The following is an 18,700-nucleotide window of genomic DNA, read 5'->3' as shown; positions in this document are numbered from 1 at the left end:
TTTCATACAAATACACATAAACACACTCTTTTGTTGTAACACAATTTAATAATATGTATGATTCTTATTTAGAAACTTTGCTGGTCTGTCTTTAAACTGTATTTTTTTTATGTTACTATATCACTATCGACAGTTTGTTTCTTTAAAATAAATAAATAAATAACCTAATCTCTATTAGCTGACAGAGCCTTTGGATGGGAGGTTAGCGTAAAAAACAGTTTACAATGTGCCCAAATAGAATGTATTTCGCGCATTGCAGGCATAACATCCAAAAAAATCACATTAACATTGAAAAAAGCATAAACTAAAACAATTCACAATAAATCAAACGACGATTGATGCATTTCATGTGTTGATTGACAGAAACGCATAAACGGGAATACATTACCTACGCTAAATTTATTAAAACCGTAAAAACGGCATTGTGGTAATGTAATATAGAAAAGCATGTTATAAAAAAATATATTCATGATATAAGTTTTTTTTACATTGAAAAATTTAGTAAACTGAAAAGTTGGTGTAGGAGAATAATATTTATTTTGAGAATGATTCTAGTCAGAATGATTTTTTAACAGAATTCAGTCTGATTCTGGCCAGCAGGATGCCGGTATATTGTTAAGCTTGTTGTGACTACCATTTTCAAACGAATGGGCTAATGTTTTATTTATTATTGATAAAAGTGTGCGTATTCGCGTGTGTTAAACTCTTCTGAATTAATTAAATAAATCCATTAATACATCTGTTAGACCGTTGATCGTAAATTGCGAGCAATATAAATTCAAGTAGTGTGAATCAATAAAAATTTAGATTCAATAAATTGGCTTATTAGAATAATTGCGAACTTCGGTATCCTGCAAGAAATATATTGTAGGTATAACAACAACAATGTCATAATTGAGCGGTGTCTTCGTTCCCACATTCGAGAAATAATTCGTGTATTTGGATGCCGAAAGCGTGGCTGTACGTGATAGAAGCTTCTTTAGTTAAATCGCCATCTTGGACGTTTTGAGCTCCGATTTTATCTTCGTCTTCCTGGTGACGACAAACGCTAAATGTTTTAATAAGAACCGACTTCCTGCCTTTGTTTAGCTGCGTTCATATTTTATTGGTGTTTAAAATTCTGACGTCACCGCAGCCATTAGATCTCTTCTTATAAAATGAATTACCAAAAAATATTAACCGATGCCATAAATTAAAAATATTCTTAGGTAAATCACCAAGCTTTGACTTGTAAAGAAAGGCAGAATTATATACGATATATGTATAAAGAAATTAAGGAAATAAAGGTATTAATGATAGCGCGACACTAAATATAATTTGTCGGGTTGTGGTCCCGTGGCTAGTGTTGCGGACTCACGGGCCGGAGGTCCGAGTTTCAAACCCCACCCTACCCCAACTTGATTTCCATTTTCTAATAGTGAGTTATTTACAACTCGTTGAAAATGGCCACCAAAATTGAAATATTAGGGTAAATAATAAGAACGCTAATATGTCTTTTTTATTAAAAAAAAAAATATATAAAATATAATTTCAATAAGGAGCAATAGTGTTTCCGACTCAATGGCAAATATTAGGTAAAAATCTTGAGAAAGGAAATTGAGTGAGGTCCTAGGTTCAATTTATAGAACAGTGGACATGAAATATTTGCTTAACATTTGGTTATATACTGCAACATTACATTGAGTCTGGACAGCCAAAAATAATCAAGTTAAACTGCAATTAGAGAACCTATGCAGTGCCTTATGCACCACTGGGTGTTGTAAGGAAAATAACGATGATGCGTTATCAAATGCAAATAAATATAAACTTGTCGAAGTAAGTAAAAATGATGAAATATGGAAAAAATGTCAAATAAGTCAGGCAATTTATGCGCTAATTTAAATGCATTTTCATTTGCAATATGTTCTGTTCCTTATTTTAATAGACCTGCTGCTATTGGCTAAGGTAAAATGCTATCTTACCCCTGTTGTGCGGTATATAATTATGTGATGCGCAATGAGTGTCTGGGTGCATTGCGCATAGAGGCGCCTGCATACATCAGAAACTTATGTAAATTTTTTTTTAAACTCCCGCATAATTGAAAATTATGTAAACAAATATAATAAATATATATTTATTTTATTGCAGACCATTATAAACAAGTGACTTCGATCTGGTTTTTTAAATTTATTAAAATCTACCGTCATATTTTATTTTTCTTTTCTTTTATTCAGGAAACATACAGTACAATTACATAGTTTTATAGTTTACACAGTTACACTCAACTCTAATGGACCTGTGAACTTTCCATATTATTATCTATTTATATCTAAAGTTACAATTTTTTTTTAAGTACAAAAAAGAGAAGGAAAAAAAACATTAATTGAAGTAGTTTAAAAATTGGAATCAAAGTAAAAAAGTTATTTTAACGTTTGCAGTTAGTTTTTACAAACGGAAATAATATTAAAAATGAAGAAAAAAACTAATAAAAGTAACTTAATTAATGAAAAGGTAAGAATTAAAATAAATAATGAATAACAAGCACAGATGCAAAAAAAATCAAAAAGTAAAAGCATACATAAATATGTATGCTTTTGTACTATATTTTAAAAAAATATTTTGGATTTTTCAATTTTATATTTGTGACTTATATGGTAACTAGATAAATTTTGCATGTTCAAGCCGGCTGCTCACAAATCTGTAAAACATTTTTTTTTTGGGTATTTGTATCTTTAAATATTTGATTTCTTTGCAGGTCTGAACGAGGTTTATTATTTTACGGTTATTACCCTGTGGGATACGTTTAAGTTAATGATAATATATTAAGAATAATCTTTTGAAGGATATCACGCATCAATCACAAGTAATTGTATCTAGTATATTCGTAACACAGGTACGCCCAGTAATTATTGCTCCCTTGCCGTAACCGAAACAGTAGGCGGCTTGACAAACCGAAGGCGGAGCTTTCCGCCCACGCTGACAGAACAGTAATTCAATTGTATACTGTACATACGAAGCCTTACACACACGCGCGGATTAATTAACTTACACAATACCGGATGATTCCAAATAAAACACATTATCGATAGAACGAAAGTTTGATGCTGCAGTACTAGATATTAAATAATGTTTTAGACTAACACGAACTCTTGAATCTATAATATTTTATATCTTTGTATATATTCTATAATCTTTTATATCAAATTGCGTGGATCAAACATGGAAATCTACAACGGTGTTTTGAGTATGCCCAAATATTTTTAGATATGCGGGATTTTTTCCGTAGGGAGTTATGAAGATCTTAATTTGTTGCAAAAGAGGGCGAAAAAAAATACAGTGATTATGACCTCTCATTGATTCGTTTAAGTGGCCACACTGTGTAACGTTCACCATTTTGCCTATGTTATTGATATTATTGTTATTGATGATGTTGACAAAATTATCTATATTCCTTTCATTTTTTTCAGTCAAATAAACGGGTTTTGGTCTTGTGGCTAGTGTCCCACTCCACTCCAACTCGATTCCCATTAAACTAGTTAAAAATGGCCACTAAAATGAAAATATTTGGGTAAATCATAAAAACCCAAACATTTGTTTTTTAAAAGGAAAAAAAAAATCAGAAATCTTTATAGTTGTGAAGAAAAATATTTGATTGAATTATTTTGGATACTGGGCAACACAAAATAATGAATGTTGCACCGAGCGCAAAGTGGCCATTTAAACCAGTCAATGACAGGTCATAAGCTCTATAAATGCCTAAACTTCTATTCTACCTTTTAGAAAATGTTTTGCCTCACTGTCGCGATAAATTTAGATGGAAATATACAGCCAGCGCCTCATAAAAAGCCAAATTGCTAACTAAAAAAAAATGGAGAGGAAAATAACTAAAAATACAATATTCAGCCACGGAATATACGAGAATATCGGGGGTGCCTCAAACATCTATTCTAGGTACAAAATTGTGTATAATTTACGTGTCAGTGATTTGTAGATGTAAGGAGATTTTTTTTTACGGACGACATCGTACTAATCATTTCCAATAAAAACCCTTCAGAATCTCAAGAAATACTGCAAAATGATTTGAATCGATTGTTAAAATAGGATTATGACTATGATCTTATAATAAATGCAAAAAAAGTATACGCTTGTCCATAAAATCTTTGCATGCAAATAAATGTTTGCAAACTGCACAAATCGCTTACACGATGGTATCTGTAACCCCTCTAATTTCGGTATTACAGCATTTGTAGAGGAGTATAAGTGTTAATTGAGCTCGATTCCCGGTATAATTCTTATAAAATATTTACTTAAAAAGGGTTGTTTTTCAACTAGAATATTTCATAATACCTGGACTGGTACATAAAGCGATAGACTGATCATCTTACTTTCGTGTTATACAAGTGATCAAGATACGCAGCGATTTTTGTGCCAATGCAGTGCCCTATGCACCATTAGGTGCAGAAAGGGAATGATGATGATGATGACGATGATGAAGTATTTGGGTATATATGTAAATAATAATTAAATTGGTTTGGAAATATATTCTTATAATTGTATTTATTTAAATTGTATCTGAGCACTGCACGCGAGTTACAAAAGTCGCCAGGAATTTAAAAAACAAAACCGAAAATAAAATAAAATAAAATAAAAATTGTGAGAAATAAATATAAGAAAAAAAATAATTAAAGCAAATGGCATGTGTACTATATTTCTTATATATTTATTAAATAAATGGCCTAATTAAATAACAACAGTTATGTGAAGAAACATATGTATAAGAAACTGAACAAAAACAACATAAAACTATGTAACTTACAAATTAGGGCAATAAAATAATGGGATACGATATTCTAAAAAACACGCTTAACGTATAAAATTTCGCGCGAACCCATACCAACCCATCTTCATTCCACACTGTGTTAATGGTGAAGAGTTCTACAAAAAGCCGGAAGATCTGTCTAAAAGAATTCCAAGTCGTGTGACGAATTGACTACACAAATTTGATAAATGGCAGATTTTGACTTCTGGTGACACTGTTAGGAAAATGAAAAGAAACTTATTCCAACTGATATGGGACATCACGTTATATCAACTACACTTCATCAATATGATCAACTTTTCTGAATCAACCTGTACATAACTGACTACATAGCGTTTTCATTGACAGTTTACTATTATGTAGTAGGCAAACCTTTATATTATGTATATACATATTATATTCTATATGTATACGTGTATTTGAATAAATTATCATCTAACAATGGCGGAGCATATTACCCCGATGCTTTGTGAGATAAATAGAATCATACCTTGCATATCATTTGTCTCTGGTTAGGCAGGTTAGTTGTGATTGATAATAGAATTGATTGTATTCCATGGAATCAATATCTGAATATTAATTAGCGACTTTGATGTAGGTAAGTTTCGCTATCATTAATCTCTGGGATTATAAAATGATTATTCCAACAGGAACCTTTAATTTTTCCTTATTAATTAGCTCAAATAGTATGTAAAAATATAAATAAAATTTGACTTTTGGGAGATTTTATTATTAGCATTAAAATTTTGAAACCATCTTATATTCGTTGTAAATAACTAGGCTTGAAAGTAGGAATCAAGTTGCAACATAGCAGAGTTCAACCTTCGACTTCTGACCTGTAAGTCGGCGACTGTACCACGGGACCACAACCCGGAATTATTATTTCTATCAAGTCTTTTGAATAGAATTAAAAACTGTGATTAGCTTGATTAGGCGATTACTTTACGCACAGTAACAATCATCAACTTTTTTATTATCAAGCATCCACATTTATTTCATGTTTGGCGAATCAAGGTATTACCAGGAGTACATTGTGAACTGTCATCGATTGGTTTAAATGCGCTCGTGAAATGAATGAACGTTCTAGAGAAGTGGTCAGTAGAAATTTAAAACATAGGCAAAAAACAGGTTCATAATCACTGAAAATGTCAATACCTCCATATTGATATTCCTACTAATTTATTCGTTTCTGTTGATATGTTAATCTATCGTTTATACTTTTTCTCTATCAATATAGATCCACAACAACCCCTTAATAAATACCTGCTCCCTTTATACGCGATCTCCGCATAGGGGTGCTTTAAATGAAGCACGCGTAGAAATATTTTTATTTATTCAAATTGCACATCAAGATTCATGAAGGTTGTGTGTTGTTTGTACTTTACTATTTTGTATATATTATGCAGTCACCTGCCTTTGATGTGGTTATCAAATTTGTTTGCAAATATACCTGGAGATACATAAATCACGTTGTGAAATAAATGTGTAGTTAGCAGTCCAGGCAAATAAAACAAAAAAAAACAGAAAATGGGGAAAAACAGTGTTGAAACGAGAAAACATATGTATGGGGTGAAGTAGTACGAATTGTAAAAGATTCATCTCCTTGAAAGTGAATTTCCTAAATTTTTTACACCTCAAGCATGGTAGGCGAACGCGTGAACCAATAATCTACGAGGTGGATCAATCTTCACTTTTTGGTTTTTTAGGATTTTTACTTGACATTAGCCATCGAGTCGAAAACAGTCGGTCAGAATCCTGATTCTCTACTCATAACTGTATTCCTTATACGCCCGAATACTGAACATTCATCCAGTCAACACTTACAAAAAGATATTTATATTAAAATAAATTAAAATTATATATAAGATAAAGTAAAAAGAGTACAAGACGTTAAAAAAAACTTTTAAAGAAAAACCTTTTTTAGGGGTTGTAATGATATACAATTAATTGTCAATTGTAATGATATTAAAAGTTTATACTCTTAATAGTTCTTAAAATGTTACAAACTAACTTAATAATTAATTAATAAAAAAAATATTCCAAAGATCACCAAAACAGTTATTAATTAGGATTATAGTTGAATTGGATAAAAAAAATACAAGGTATACATTGCATACAGATATGCTAATTTATACTGGTTAAAAATTCCTGTCTCGATACAAGTTTACCCAATGAGGGAAAAAAATACACTCCTAAAATCAAGAAATGCATTGAATAAGGAAGAAAATAACTGAGGTATTTTCATGGAAATATGAAAAATCAACGCTATTAGCTATTAGCGTCATCTACACGGAAGGAGTGTTTTCATGAATTTTAACTGCGGGCGTCGCGTTTGGCGGGAAAAGTTGGCGGCAGTTCGCACGTAATTTCAAGTTTGGAACGGGAACTTATGTCGTTATGCACAAAGTTGATGGCTGAGCGTGGCAGATTACCGACCGAGGTAGGTACCTACCGGAGCTGATGCTCCAAGGCGGCGGTTCCTAACCCGGGAATAATATACAGAAATCAGATAACATTCATTATACCATCACGCGGATAGAGGATAGTCGAGAAAAAAGCAAAATCTGCTCATCATCAATGACTTTAAATCTACTGACCGACCAATACCGAATTTTGGCTTCTGTTCTGGTTTCGGCCGAAATCGAATTCGAAATTTAGTTAAGCAAGTAAGTTAAAACACACAAAATTAGGCGTTTTAATTTTAAACCTTACGAGTTCATTAAAATAAGTGGCAAATAAAATACGCAATGAAATAAGAGACACAAATTTAACACGACAACTAAAAACACTCACTGGCCGAAAGCCGAAATAAACTAAAGGTCACAGGTCACAGGTCACAGGTCACAGGTCACAGGTCACAGGTCACAGGTCACACGGCCGAGTTTAGAGCCATAAGATGCACCCAAGTACAACCGAATGCAATCCGACACATCCCGGTCGCGGGTTTCGGCTTATTATTAACTATGAAAATATTTAATCACTGCATGTTTGTCCTAATCAGTGCATGTGCTTATTAAAATGCATTTCGTGTAGGTTTTATGTTTTTGTGCAACAATTATGGTGAAGGTGTATAGTGAGTTTTGCGTGCTGGTTTAATTGGTGTCCTGACGAAGAAAGAGACGGGTACGTCTCGAAATCAGAAGACATAGAAAAGTCGGTAAGTGGTTATTTACAAATATTTAATAACATTTAGTAAAGTGTTTGACAGCAAAGTTAATGCTTTAAATATGAATAATATTTAATTGGCTCTTTTGCAAAGTTGCTACATGTCGCATTGTAACTTTTTCCTTTCTAGCGTCGATATATATTTGATAATTTCTGCATTTATTTTTAGCTATCAATAGCGAAAAAACACACACAAAATTCATTTAATAAATCTCCCATGTACTAATCTAAAGTGGAAATTTCAGGATGTCTTAATTTTTTAAAACAAATTTTAAAATTTAGGAGAAAAAAAATATGTTCACACAAGAAAAGAGATTATTATATAGAGAAGAGATCAATATTTTTTTATTAAAAAAAAAAATAATTTTTAAATTTTGTTTTATCCCAAATGAAAACATCTTTTGAATACAATAAATTTACATATTACTAGCCGTGAAATATACATCTAATATGTTTATTTATTTCAATTATAAAAATGGTATAATGCATGTAAGAACTATTATTTAGACAGATTGTGGTCCCGTGAGTAGTTATGCAAGTTGTAATAATAATTTCCTATTTCTAATATAGTTATTCGAGACATAAAGAAAATGGCCGCAAAATCAAAATATATTTCGGTAAACCATAAAAACGCAATTTGCTGTAATTTTTAAATAATAAATAAAGTTGATGATTTTTGGAAGGTTATCTGTTAAAAGATTGAGCAACGGTGCTTTAAAGTTAGGTTCTTACCTAACATTATTGCCACCAGACATTGTACGAGCGCCATCGGTTTCAATTTCCCGCCCGTGCGGCCATTTTCGGAGCGGGAAACTGCGCTCGCCGCTTCCAGAAAGGAACACTTTGAATCGTCCAATCGAGTGCCAAAGAAAAAATATAAAGGACAGTTAGAAAATTAAATTACCGAGGGGCGTCAAATTCTTTTAGTATTCCTTAAGAGAATTAAATACGTTGGTAAAAATACGTCCGATTCCATATTTATTATTATTCTTATGTTATTATAGTTGGATAATTTACAGAGCGTAATTTTTGTGAAAATCACCTCAAGGACGGATTTTTGTATGTTTAGTATGTAGTGCTGGGAACCATGTTGAAATACACAAACACTCAAATAACATAAACAAAGACGACGGGCTTAAATTAAACACAACATGGTTCCCAGCACTACATACTACAAAAATGAATAGAAATGTCCCTACTGCCGACTGCGACACGGTACAAATTACTAGTACTTAAACATATACTTTTTCTACAAAACACTCAGTTTACCCTGAAGATAGCTCTTGCAATGGAAGTTTAAACGTCGGAACAAATCTAACACACCCGGTATCACCCAAAAAAGAAACATATCAAACTGCCTAATTAAGGATAGCTTCCCCGTTTTAAGACTGTAAATATATTTTTATTTTCAATAAATGTAAAATTTAAAGAAACACTGTTTTGCTTTTATTAGAGCACACATAAGAATATGCTTATGTGTGCCGTTCCGTACCTCCAGTTACTAGTCACCAGTTATTAATTAACTTATAATATAACTTTTGTATATTGTAATTGGCAGTAGTGCTGTATTGTACATTTAAATAAATAAATAAATGTGCGTCGTTTCTTCTCCTGAATGAGTTTTCTGTGGTTTCCTCGTCATTAAGCAAGTTCAGAGAAGTTCCTTAACAAGCCGACTTTCCCACTAGATCCTCATACAAAAGTGAGAGCGGTTAGATATAACACAACTATTTCAGAGTAAGTAAATATTTGCACCTTAAGAGGATAAATAACGATAGTCCACTTTTTGCCATTTTGAAGATGAAAATGCAGAAATTATCGCAATAAGCTATTTTATGCGTTAGTGAAACACTTAAGTCTAGTTTTGTTGTAAAAATGTTTTGAAGTCCTATTTGTTTTAATGCAAAAAACATCAGTAGTTCCACATACACTTTTTTAATATGAACCATTATTTAAAAAATAAAATTTTGTTTTACATTAAAAGTTCTTTATAGGTTAAATTGATCTCATCTTAACCTATAAAGAACCCGAACACCGAACTCCTCCCAAACGGCTTAAACAATTTACGTGCGGTTTTCAGAGAAATATAGATCTTTGCGTTGTGCGTGTTTGTAGATATTAAAATCTTCAATCTAATATGTAAAAAAGAAGTAAGGGGCATAAATGTTTTATTCATCGATCTACCAGGGTTGCATTCGAGGAGAATGCATTTACAAAAAAAAAAATGTTTTTTTGTGTGTAAAAAAGTTTGTTTTTGAATGTTTACAAACAGCATTTGTTTTTTGTGGATCTCAATCGAATTCTACCCATTTATTTATTTTGACGGGATTTTTGGCGATATTTAAATAATATTAAATTCAATTGTTTTTTAAAAAACGTATTCTTACATAAGTACACCGAGACAAGACCGAAGTTTGACGTTTGCAAAAAGAATGCCATATACGAAAAACTATTTATTTTATGTTTTGGAATTCAACCATAAACAAGTACCTAAATACTACCCATTTAAATTCAATATTTGAATATTAACAATTTTTAGTTTTGGAATTTAATCACAAACAAGTACCTAGGTACCTACTTATCAATTAAAAGTATTTTTCCAAGCTTATAGCAGGCAAGCCAACGTTTGGGCAGGACAACGTCTGTCGGGTCCGCTAGTTTGGTTATAAAATTATGATGTTTTGGAAATTGCGCCATCACAAAATCTTGTTTCCTAAACATTTTGTTCAATGTGACTTCCGTGGTTTGTCATTTAAGGTACAAATCTGTGTCTTGTGAACAATGAGCGAGGTAAAAAACAGCAATGCAAAAATAAGTAAGATCCATTAAAAAAAAAAAAAAAGATCGTTATTTCCTTTTTTGCAACACAAGAGGCCCAATTTCAGAGGTGAATTACTGTACAGAACACGCAGGCTTGATAAAAATCACATTGAATTTTTGTGTTCTCATCTGTAATAGATCAGGAACCTTCAGTGCGTGAGTCAAGTAGTTTAACTACCACACCAAGGAGGTCGTCATCGTTTCGTATCATTGAATTTCTATTTTATGTGATTCTTGTTAACACTTTGTATCCCGGAGCCGTGTAAACACGTGATTATATAACCATGCGTTGTGTCCCAGTCCCGTGTTTTCACCTGATTTACCAGCTGTTTAAAAAAGTGCATTTTATTGACATTTAGTGACTTTTATTAATACTTTTTCGCTGCTGGTAAAGTACGTGAAAACACGGGACCGGGACACAACGCGTGGTTATTATAATTACGTGTTTACACGGCTCCGGATACATAGCACAAAAAAAGGAGCGAGACGCTGTAGGTATACGTGCGAACATTGCAATGTGGCTCTCCATAAAGGCCAATGTTGGCAGAACTATCATACAAAAATGACGTATTAAATTGTTTTAAATACATTTGAGAAGTAAGAATTAATTTAACTTGGTGTTTTCATAATTATGACATGTTTAAGAAACTCTTCACAAAGCATGAAATTTCACAAAAATGGGCCGGGCACAGGGTAAACTCTATGTGGATTCGGCCGGTGCTCGAAGTCTTAATTTATCTTGTTATTTTGCAGTATTTAAATAACGAAAAGCAGAAGAATAACGGGTCTCTTTAAACATTCGCCATTGCCTTCAACTGGATAGTAAAATGTTTTCCGATGTTTTATGGATGTGATTTCTAAATTTCCTCGGGTCTTTCTTACTCTGTTAATAACCAATATTGCTCTATAGCAGTTCATTCACACGCTATTGCGTTCATACACTCGTTACTAAATAAACCATAGACGTACGTGATTTACCCAAAGGTTGTGGTACTTACGTCCGCACTCCAGGGGCATGCCGGGGGGTAGGGAACGGTGGGAGGGGGTTAATCCACAAGGGGGGGTGAAGGAACACGTGACCAGCATGCTTCCCGCGTGCGCCATCTTGAGTGACGTCAGTCGGATCACGAGATTTCCCGTGAAAAATGAAGTTTGTTAACATGGGAAGAACGGACACACCCAGGTAGGCAGAAAAGGAAATATTGAGATTCATAATGTTGAAAAATGAAAAACACCTTCAATCCGTAATCCTTAAGCTCCCGAAACGACGAAGTACAATAAGACTTTTTGCATGAGTTTTACAAAATTATTATTTTCTGGGTGAAAAGTACAATTATGTCTGTTATTTAGAACCAGAAACCCATACGAGTGTTTTCGACTCGATGGATACTCTCAGTTAAAATTTTGGAAAGGAAATCGAGTGGGGATAAGTCAGCCTTGCGGTGTTTGGTTTGCGATGCTTGAGGTTTCGGTTTCAATTCTTTGCAATGTCGATGGGAAACATATGCTTTAACCATGGATTATAACGCTACAATATTTCGTTATCCCTTGACTGGTACCAGAAGCGTAAAACTGATCACTTTACCTTCACATAACATGAAATTGAAACACACTGTGTTCGGTGTTCTAATGTAGTTCCCTTTGCACCATCGGGTGTGTGCAAGGGTACAATGAATATTATAATGTATGTGGTTTTACCCTAAACAAATATTTGAAGAAGGAATGGAATTTGTGGTAAACGATTACTTAATATTGGGTTGAAATTCAAGATCTTACATCGTTCTTTGCAATAATGTAAGATATTCAGTAGGTACTGAGAAACATTTTTCTCAAATTAATAAACTTTAGTGAGTTTGAATTAATTTTTGATCATATTTTTCAAATTAACTTATGAAACGCTATAAAATAAGTTTGTCGAAACATGCTTATCTAGATTCGATTAACGAACCCGGAATATCACAAGCCTGTGCCTATAAAGGATGGTAAAGTATCAATTGTCGCTATCCTGAGGTCACTAGCCATCGTGCTTCCAAAATACGTGGATGATCCTCCATTTTGTTATTCGCGTCACGTAGTTCGCTAAACCTAGTCCGGCATCTAGCGGGCGTGCAGTGAAAGCTATCAGGGGGAATATTCGGGAAGAAAACAAACGAAGAAGACATTTTGTTCATAGTGGCCATTTGCTTTAGGCACGAGAAATCTTTTGTTACGTTGTTGCAAAGAAAGAAAAGAAAAATCGAAGCGGACTGGATGAAAATAAGTCATTTTTTTCATTAAAAAAATAAAGGTGGTTACCAGTGGAATTATTTTGTGAAAACTGGTTAGGCAGAAATAAGTTATTTTTATATTTGATTGAGTAGAATAATTAAAAAGATCTATAATATTAATGTAAGGAAACTACAATCTATGTATGATTTCACACAGTAAAACATTTCCAGTGAATTTTCAATTCAAAGTAGTTAGCACAAGAGTATACGTTTGTATGTAATGGAAATAAATACGAAATACTTACATTTTTAATAACTTCAGAGTAAGATAGATGATGTTTGGAATACGAAAAATCTTATGAAACGAAGGAACGACAAGCTAAGGGGTCTGGGCCCGTAGGTATTACAAGGGAAATTTGTTTCGTAAGTTCGTTCGGATCTCAGATATCTAAAATCAAAATTGAGTTTCGCTCTCATTCCCGCTTCATACGATACGAACGAACATACAAATCAAAACACTGACAGAATAAGACCTCTTCTGATTGATGATCGCTAGTCACATAACAATTTAAATACCACTTTACTATAAAAAATACTTTTAGTTGGTTGATATAACCATATGATATTTAGTTGGCACGTTGGATGCATAGCATTATAAACCAGGCGATCTGCATGAATCATTCTCGAATAACAATCAGTAGAGCAAAGAGATAACCAAATGCAGATGTACGTCCTGGAGGATGTGGTCCAGGACAGAAAGATAGCCTGAAACTACAGCCTGAGGACGAAGAGAGCTAAATTCAACAGTCTATGCAGACAGTGAGTTATGATAGAGCCAGAGAAATGAGGAAAAATAATTTGATTGATATTATCACTGAAAAGTGGTAAAATACTTCATCTTTTAAGAAAAAAAAATTGCCTACCAACCTAAACAAAGATGAAAAATAGTTGAAATAAGAAATAGAAAAAATATTAGTAACATAACTTAGATACATTACGAATGGTACTCCACAGGGGTCAATCATTGGCCCACTATTTTTAAAACACCCACATAATAAAATGATCCACTTAATTGGGCCATTAAATAAATAGTTTGATTTCCACTTCAACAGTCTTCATATTTTTTGTTCGTTATACCAAATAAAATAGAGTGCTTTTAAATACTATTATATATACCTACGTATTTCATGAAAAAATACATAAAATAACAAACTCACCTGTGATAATCCTAAATAAATAGATACAGTTTCTGAGATGTAGAGAAATCTACCATCCGCCGCTACAGATAATGCAAACCCATCCAAGGACTGAAACAAATGAAAAAAAAAAACAACTTGTAAAAACATGTTTTTATAATATAAGTGCAAAATCGGTATGAATTATAATATACTAGAAAGACCGTAGAACCAAGTTTGTATACATCGTACTGTGTCCAAAAGTCCCCTCTCTACCCGATATCCCACCTGCGCGCATGCGTGAAGTGGGCCCGTAATGTTGCCAGACCGTGAACAATATACACAAATATAAGATAATTTCGTATTATGTTATGTTATATTTTACAGTAAAAAATATTTTACAGGAAAACAGGTGCTTTTATTAGGCAAACGTAAAAATAATATTTTAGTAATTAAGTAAATTAATACCGTTTAATATTACACTTAGAAAGCCGGGAAAAAATTTTACTACCCTGGCAATACTAACACAGTGTCCACGTAATTTTATGTCACAATCTGACAGATGGTAAAATTATCGAATCCTCAAATAATATTACTTGTGGATTTGCTTCTTACACATGAAATGTGATCCTACCCTATTCCCTTTTAATTCCAGCAGTATTTTGACACTTCAGACGACACAATACGGCATACTTTAATCTAATTTAAATCGGCAGTTGCGTACTAAGCGACGTCTACAGAGCACCTAATGGCCAAAGCGAAAAACTACTAATTTGTGAGTAGTTTAGTCGGATTCAGATGCGCGCACGCGGTTTCTGGACTATTCTAATGTTATGGTAAGTAGTTTAAGTTGTTACAAACTGTTTATTTACACACGTACAGTCCATTCGAATATTTTATAATCCCTGTTTTATGTGTGCGTAACAATAAGTTTTCATATTCATCATTCTAATGTCTCCACTAACACAAACGAAGTGTGTATGATTACTTGGTTTACCTTCAGGCACTAACACATCAACATAAAGTTAATAAACATTCGAACGCACTGTACGAAATTAATTAATAATAAAAAAACAGGACTTCCACACACAACAGTGGCTAACAGCAAACATTTATTTTCGAAAACAAAGACACAACTTTAAGTGTGCCATCGAGTTTTAAATGTTTTCAGAAATAACAGTGCTATAATGATCATTGTGCCACTATTATTTTTTTAATTTGAATAATATAACATTGAAATTCTGCTTATAAGATCATATAAATACTATCAAATATATTCAGCAACATTTTTGCATACTTAACGCTAAAATATATTTTTTTATATGCAGATATTTTCCTTCGAAAAATCTTAAATGTGATATATGAGAGATTCATGCGGCTTAACCAATTTTTCTACTAGGCAACGCCTGGGCCCCGATTACAACGGGAAGTTATCTTCGACTGTCTATTAAAAAAAACCTATATTTCTGTTCAAAAATGAGTATATTTGCATGAACATTTAAAGTATCTTCGTCAGTAACCTATAATTGAACATGTTCAGAAGAAAAAATTGTATGCATATTCTGCTTTTCATACAGAAAACTTAATTTTACTTTGTAGATACAATTGAAGATAAATGTTAACTTCCCATTGAAATTGTGTCGTCCTCGTGGTGTGGTCAGCGCGTCAGCCTGCCACGCAAGAGGTCTCGGGTTCAATTCCCGGCATGGTTGACGTATTTTCAAGAGTGTTTTCACACAATAATATTTCATAGTCCCTGGACTAGTACCTAAAGCGTAAGACTGATCATCTTACCCTCATGTAACAAAAATGATCAAAATACGCTGCGATTGGTGTACCAATGCAGTGCCCTATGCACCATTAGTTGCGGAAAGGGAACGATGTTGATGCGATCGGGGCCTTAAAACAATTTTCCAATTTTTATACTTCCTCGCCTAGATTTTCATATTTTCTTCCTAAAAATGTTTTCCCTCTCTGTTGCAACAAATTTAGATCTATATAACTCACTAGAAAGGAAATCCAGCCAGTCTGCAAACATTTTGATATTTTTAAAACATGGCTGATAATTATTGCCATTATTTGGTTGAGGTTATGTTCACTGATGTTTTGTATGTTCCTCATAACTACCCTAGAAATCTACGGCTCAAGGGAGCTGTTTTATCTTCCTTCTTGCAGAAATGGACTGACGATAATTATGCCAGTGGGATGAGTAATAGATGTACTCAATCGTATCTCTTCAGATATTGACATCTCAATCGTATCTCTTCAGATATTGACATATTTCATGTTACGAAAAAAAGTTCAGAGCAGATTGCTTTATAATATTCTAATGTCTGGGTATTTTTATTTTACCATGTGTATTTCACATTCAAATTCTATTGTTAATTTTTTCGTGTTAAAGAAATATGTTGTTTATGTGTTGTTTTTTTTGTAGTATACATGAACGTATCAAATAAATAAATTGAATTGAAGGCGTATACTTAAATTCACATTATATTACGGTAATATTTTTCACTTTTCCATTGCCTACATAAAAACTCGACAGTTTAAAAGATGTTGTGAAACATACATTAAATGAGAACAAAAAATACAAATTTTTCGAAAGCGAAACGAAGCGATAAGCACCCACATGTCGAACAAATTGCGAAAATTTGGATTTTTTGTCTGTGATTTCATGGAAAATGGAATATAAAAACTGCAATTGGTTTAAATAGCACGTGTTGTTGATAATACTTAATTTCGTAAAAAAATAGCTTGTTTAATATAAATATTACCTTGGGCTCGGAGAAATCTAGGTATCTACTATTTTAATAAAAAGGAAATTGATTTTCTTACAACCTACGCATACAGGTACCTTATTTAACGCCAATTTAAAAATTGACTGCAACACTTGGTAGACATTACAATGAATGACGTATTAACCAATTTAAGCTTTTTCCTTTTACGCTTTAAACTGTAAATTGGCTTTAATACCTTATTGTCTTTTAACTGATTTGAAATAAGTATGTAGAAAAACTTTTTTTTGTTTATTTTATTTAAAACCGTTATGAATTATATGAAATTTAAATACACACAAAGACGTTATATTAATAATACTTTTGGTATGAAATTTTATTGTGGATAACAATATAAATGGATTTTATAAAGAAATATACAAAATTTATATCCTTAGCCTGTTTATTTATGTAATATTGCAAACATATTAATAAAATTAACAAAGGTGCTATTTTAAATCTTTTTTACCCTCTAGAGAGTGGTTAATTTGTAGATTTTTTTTGCATGGCTTCACATATGGGATGCAATAAAAATAATATTATTTTTTTTAAATAATAAAAATGTATGCACCATAACATGCAAACTTAATTATTTATACATTATACAAGTAATATTAAAAACTCGTGAATTTTAGATTCATTAAAAAATCAATCAATTATAAAACCAATGTTAAAAAGAATATTATCTTGTGCTAATGCTTACTTTCAATTTTCGAAATAATTTTCAAAATGCCAAATAGTCTTATTTCATAAATCCAATAACTAAAAATAAATGAATTTGCTAAATACCGCCTGTGGCTATTGTGCTCCACAATGATTCTTGTAAGATGGAATGTTGTAACTTCAAAACGCATTTTATTATAAAGCGTATTACCCCAATAAAAAGAAAAGTAGGTTTTTGAATTTGACATACTAATTGACTAACGGGTATATTAAGTACTTGTGGTGTACGTATAATATATCGTGTACGAAAATATTGATAAATTCTGAGCAATAATTTTGCATAACTTTTTTTACCAAATCATTGTAACAATGACTGACATTTGCGGAAAAGTAATCGATTTTGTCTGATATTTATTGAACTCAGGGTCCAGTTATTAAAAAAGTGATAACACTAAAATATTTTGTTTTTTAAAAAAATATTTTGACACTGCGACATTTAACAGTAAAGATGGCATTTAGAGAATGAAAATGCTAACTAGTAAAATAAATCCCACATTCGTCACCATATTATAAACATACATATCTTTTTTTTATCAATGAGTTTGTAGTACAAACTGTGCCCACTAAAAATAGCTTTAATTTGAAAATAAAAATGTTTATTAATTTATTAACAAATTACAACAGAGATGGAGAATATTTCAGATAACTAAATATAGAAGTCTGGGTATTTAAAGGTCTTTTGACCTGTCATTGGCTGGTTTACGTGGCTGCTTTACATACTATGTAACATTCACCACTCTGCCCGTGTGAACATCTGAATTTCATCAACTCTTTCATCTGCTGAATTTTGTGAAGTAAAAGAGCTGAAACCTTTATCATCCAGCTGATTCAACACAACTTACTAGGATACTTAATTTTAATTTATTTTAATATAAATACATTATTAAAGTGCTGACTGGATGCATGTTTAGTATCCGGGCGTATAACGAATACAGTTATGAGTAGAGAATCAGGATTCTGACCTACTGTTGTCGACTCGATGTCTAGTGTCAAGTAAAAATCCTAAAAAGCAAAAAGTGGAGATTAATCCACCTCGTA

General features: G+C 32.3%; 1 protein-coding gene across 1 annotated transcript in view; it reads right to left on the bottom strand.

Moving 5' to 3' along the window:
• The window catches only part of trh (PAS domain-containing protein trachealess), a 169,187-nt gene that overhangs the window by 50,153 nt on the left and 100,334 nt on the right, over positions 1 to 18,700 (bottom strand). Inside the window, exon 4 of the mRNA XM_088227024.1 lies at positions 14,208 to 14,297. Coding sequence (XP_088083150.1) covers positions 14,208 to 14,297 — 90 coding nt within the window. The remainder of the gene's footprint in view (positions 1 to 14,207; positions 14,298 to 18,700) is intronic.

Source organism: Micrasema longulum, unplaced genomic scaffold, assembly GCF_059751315.1.
Source record: "Micrasema longulum isolate JH-2025_06_02 unplaced genomic scaffold, ASM5975131v1 h1tg000485l, whole genome shotgun sequence".
In the NCBI taxonomy this organism is placed as follows: domain Eukaryota; kingdom Metazoa; phylum Arthropoda; class Insecta; order Trichoptera; family Brachycentridae; genus Micrasema; species Micrasema longulum.
Note: the sequence above shows the minus strand (reverse complement) of the source record. Positions and strands in the feature narration are given on the sequence as shown.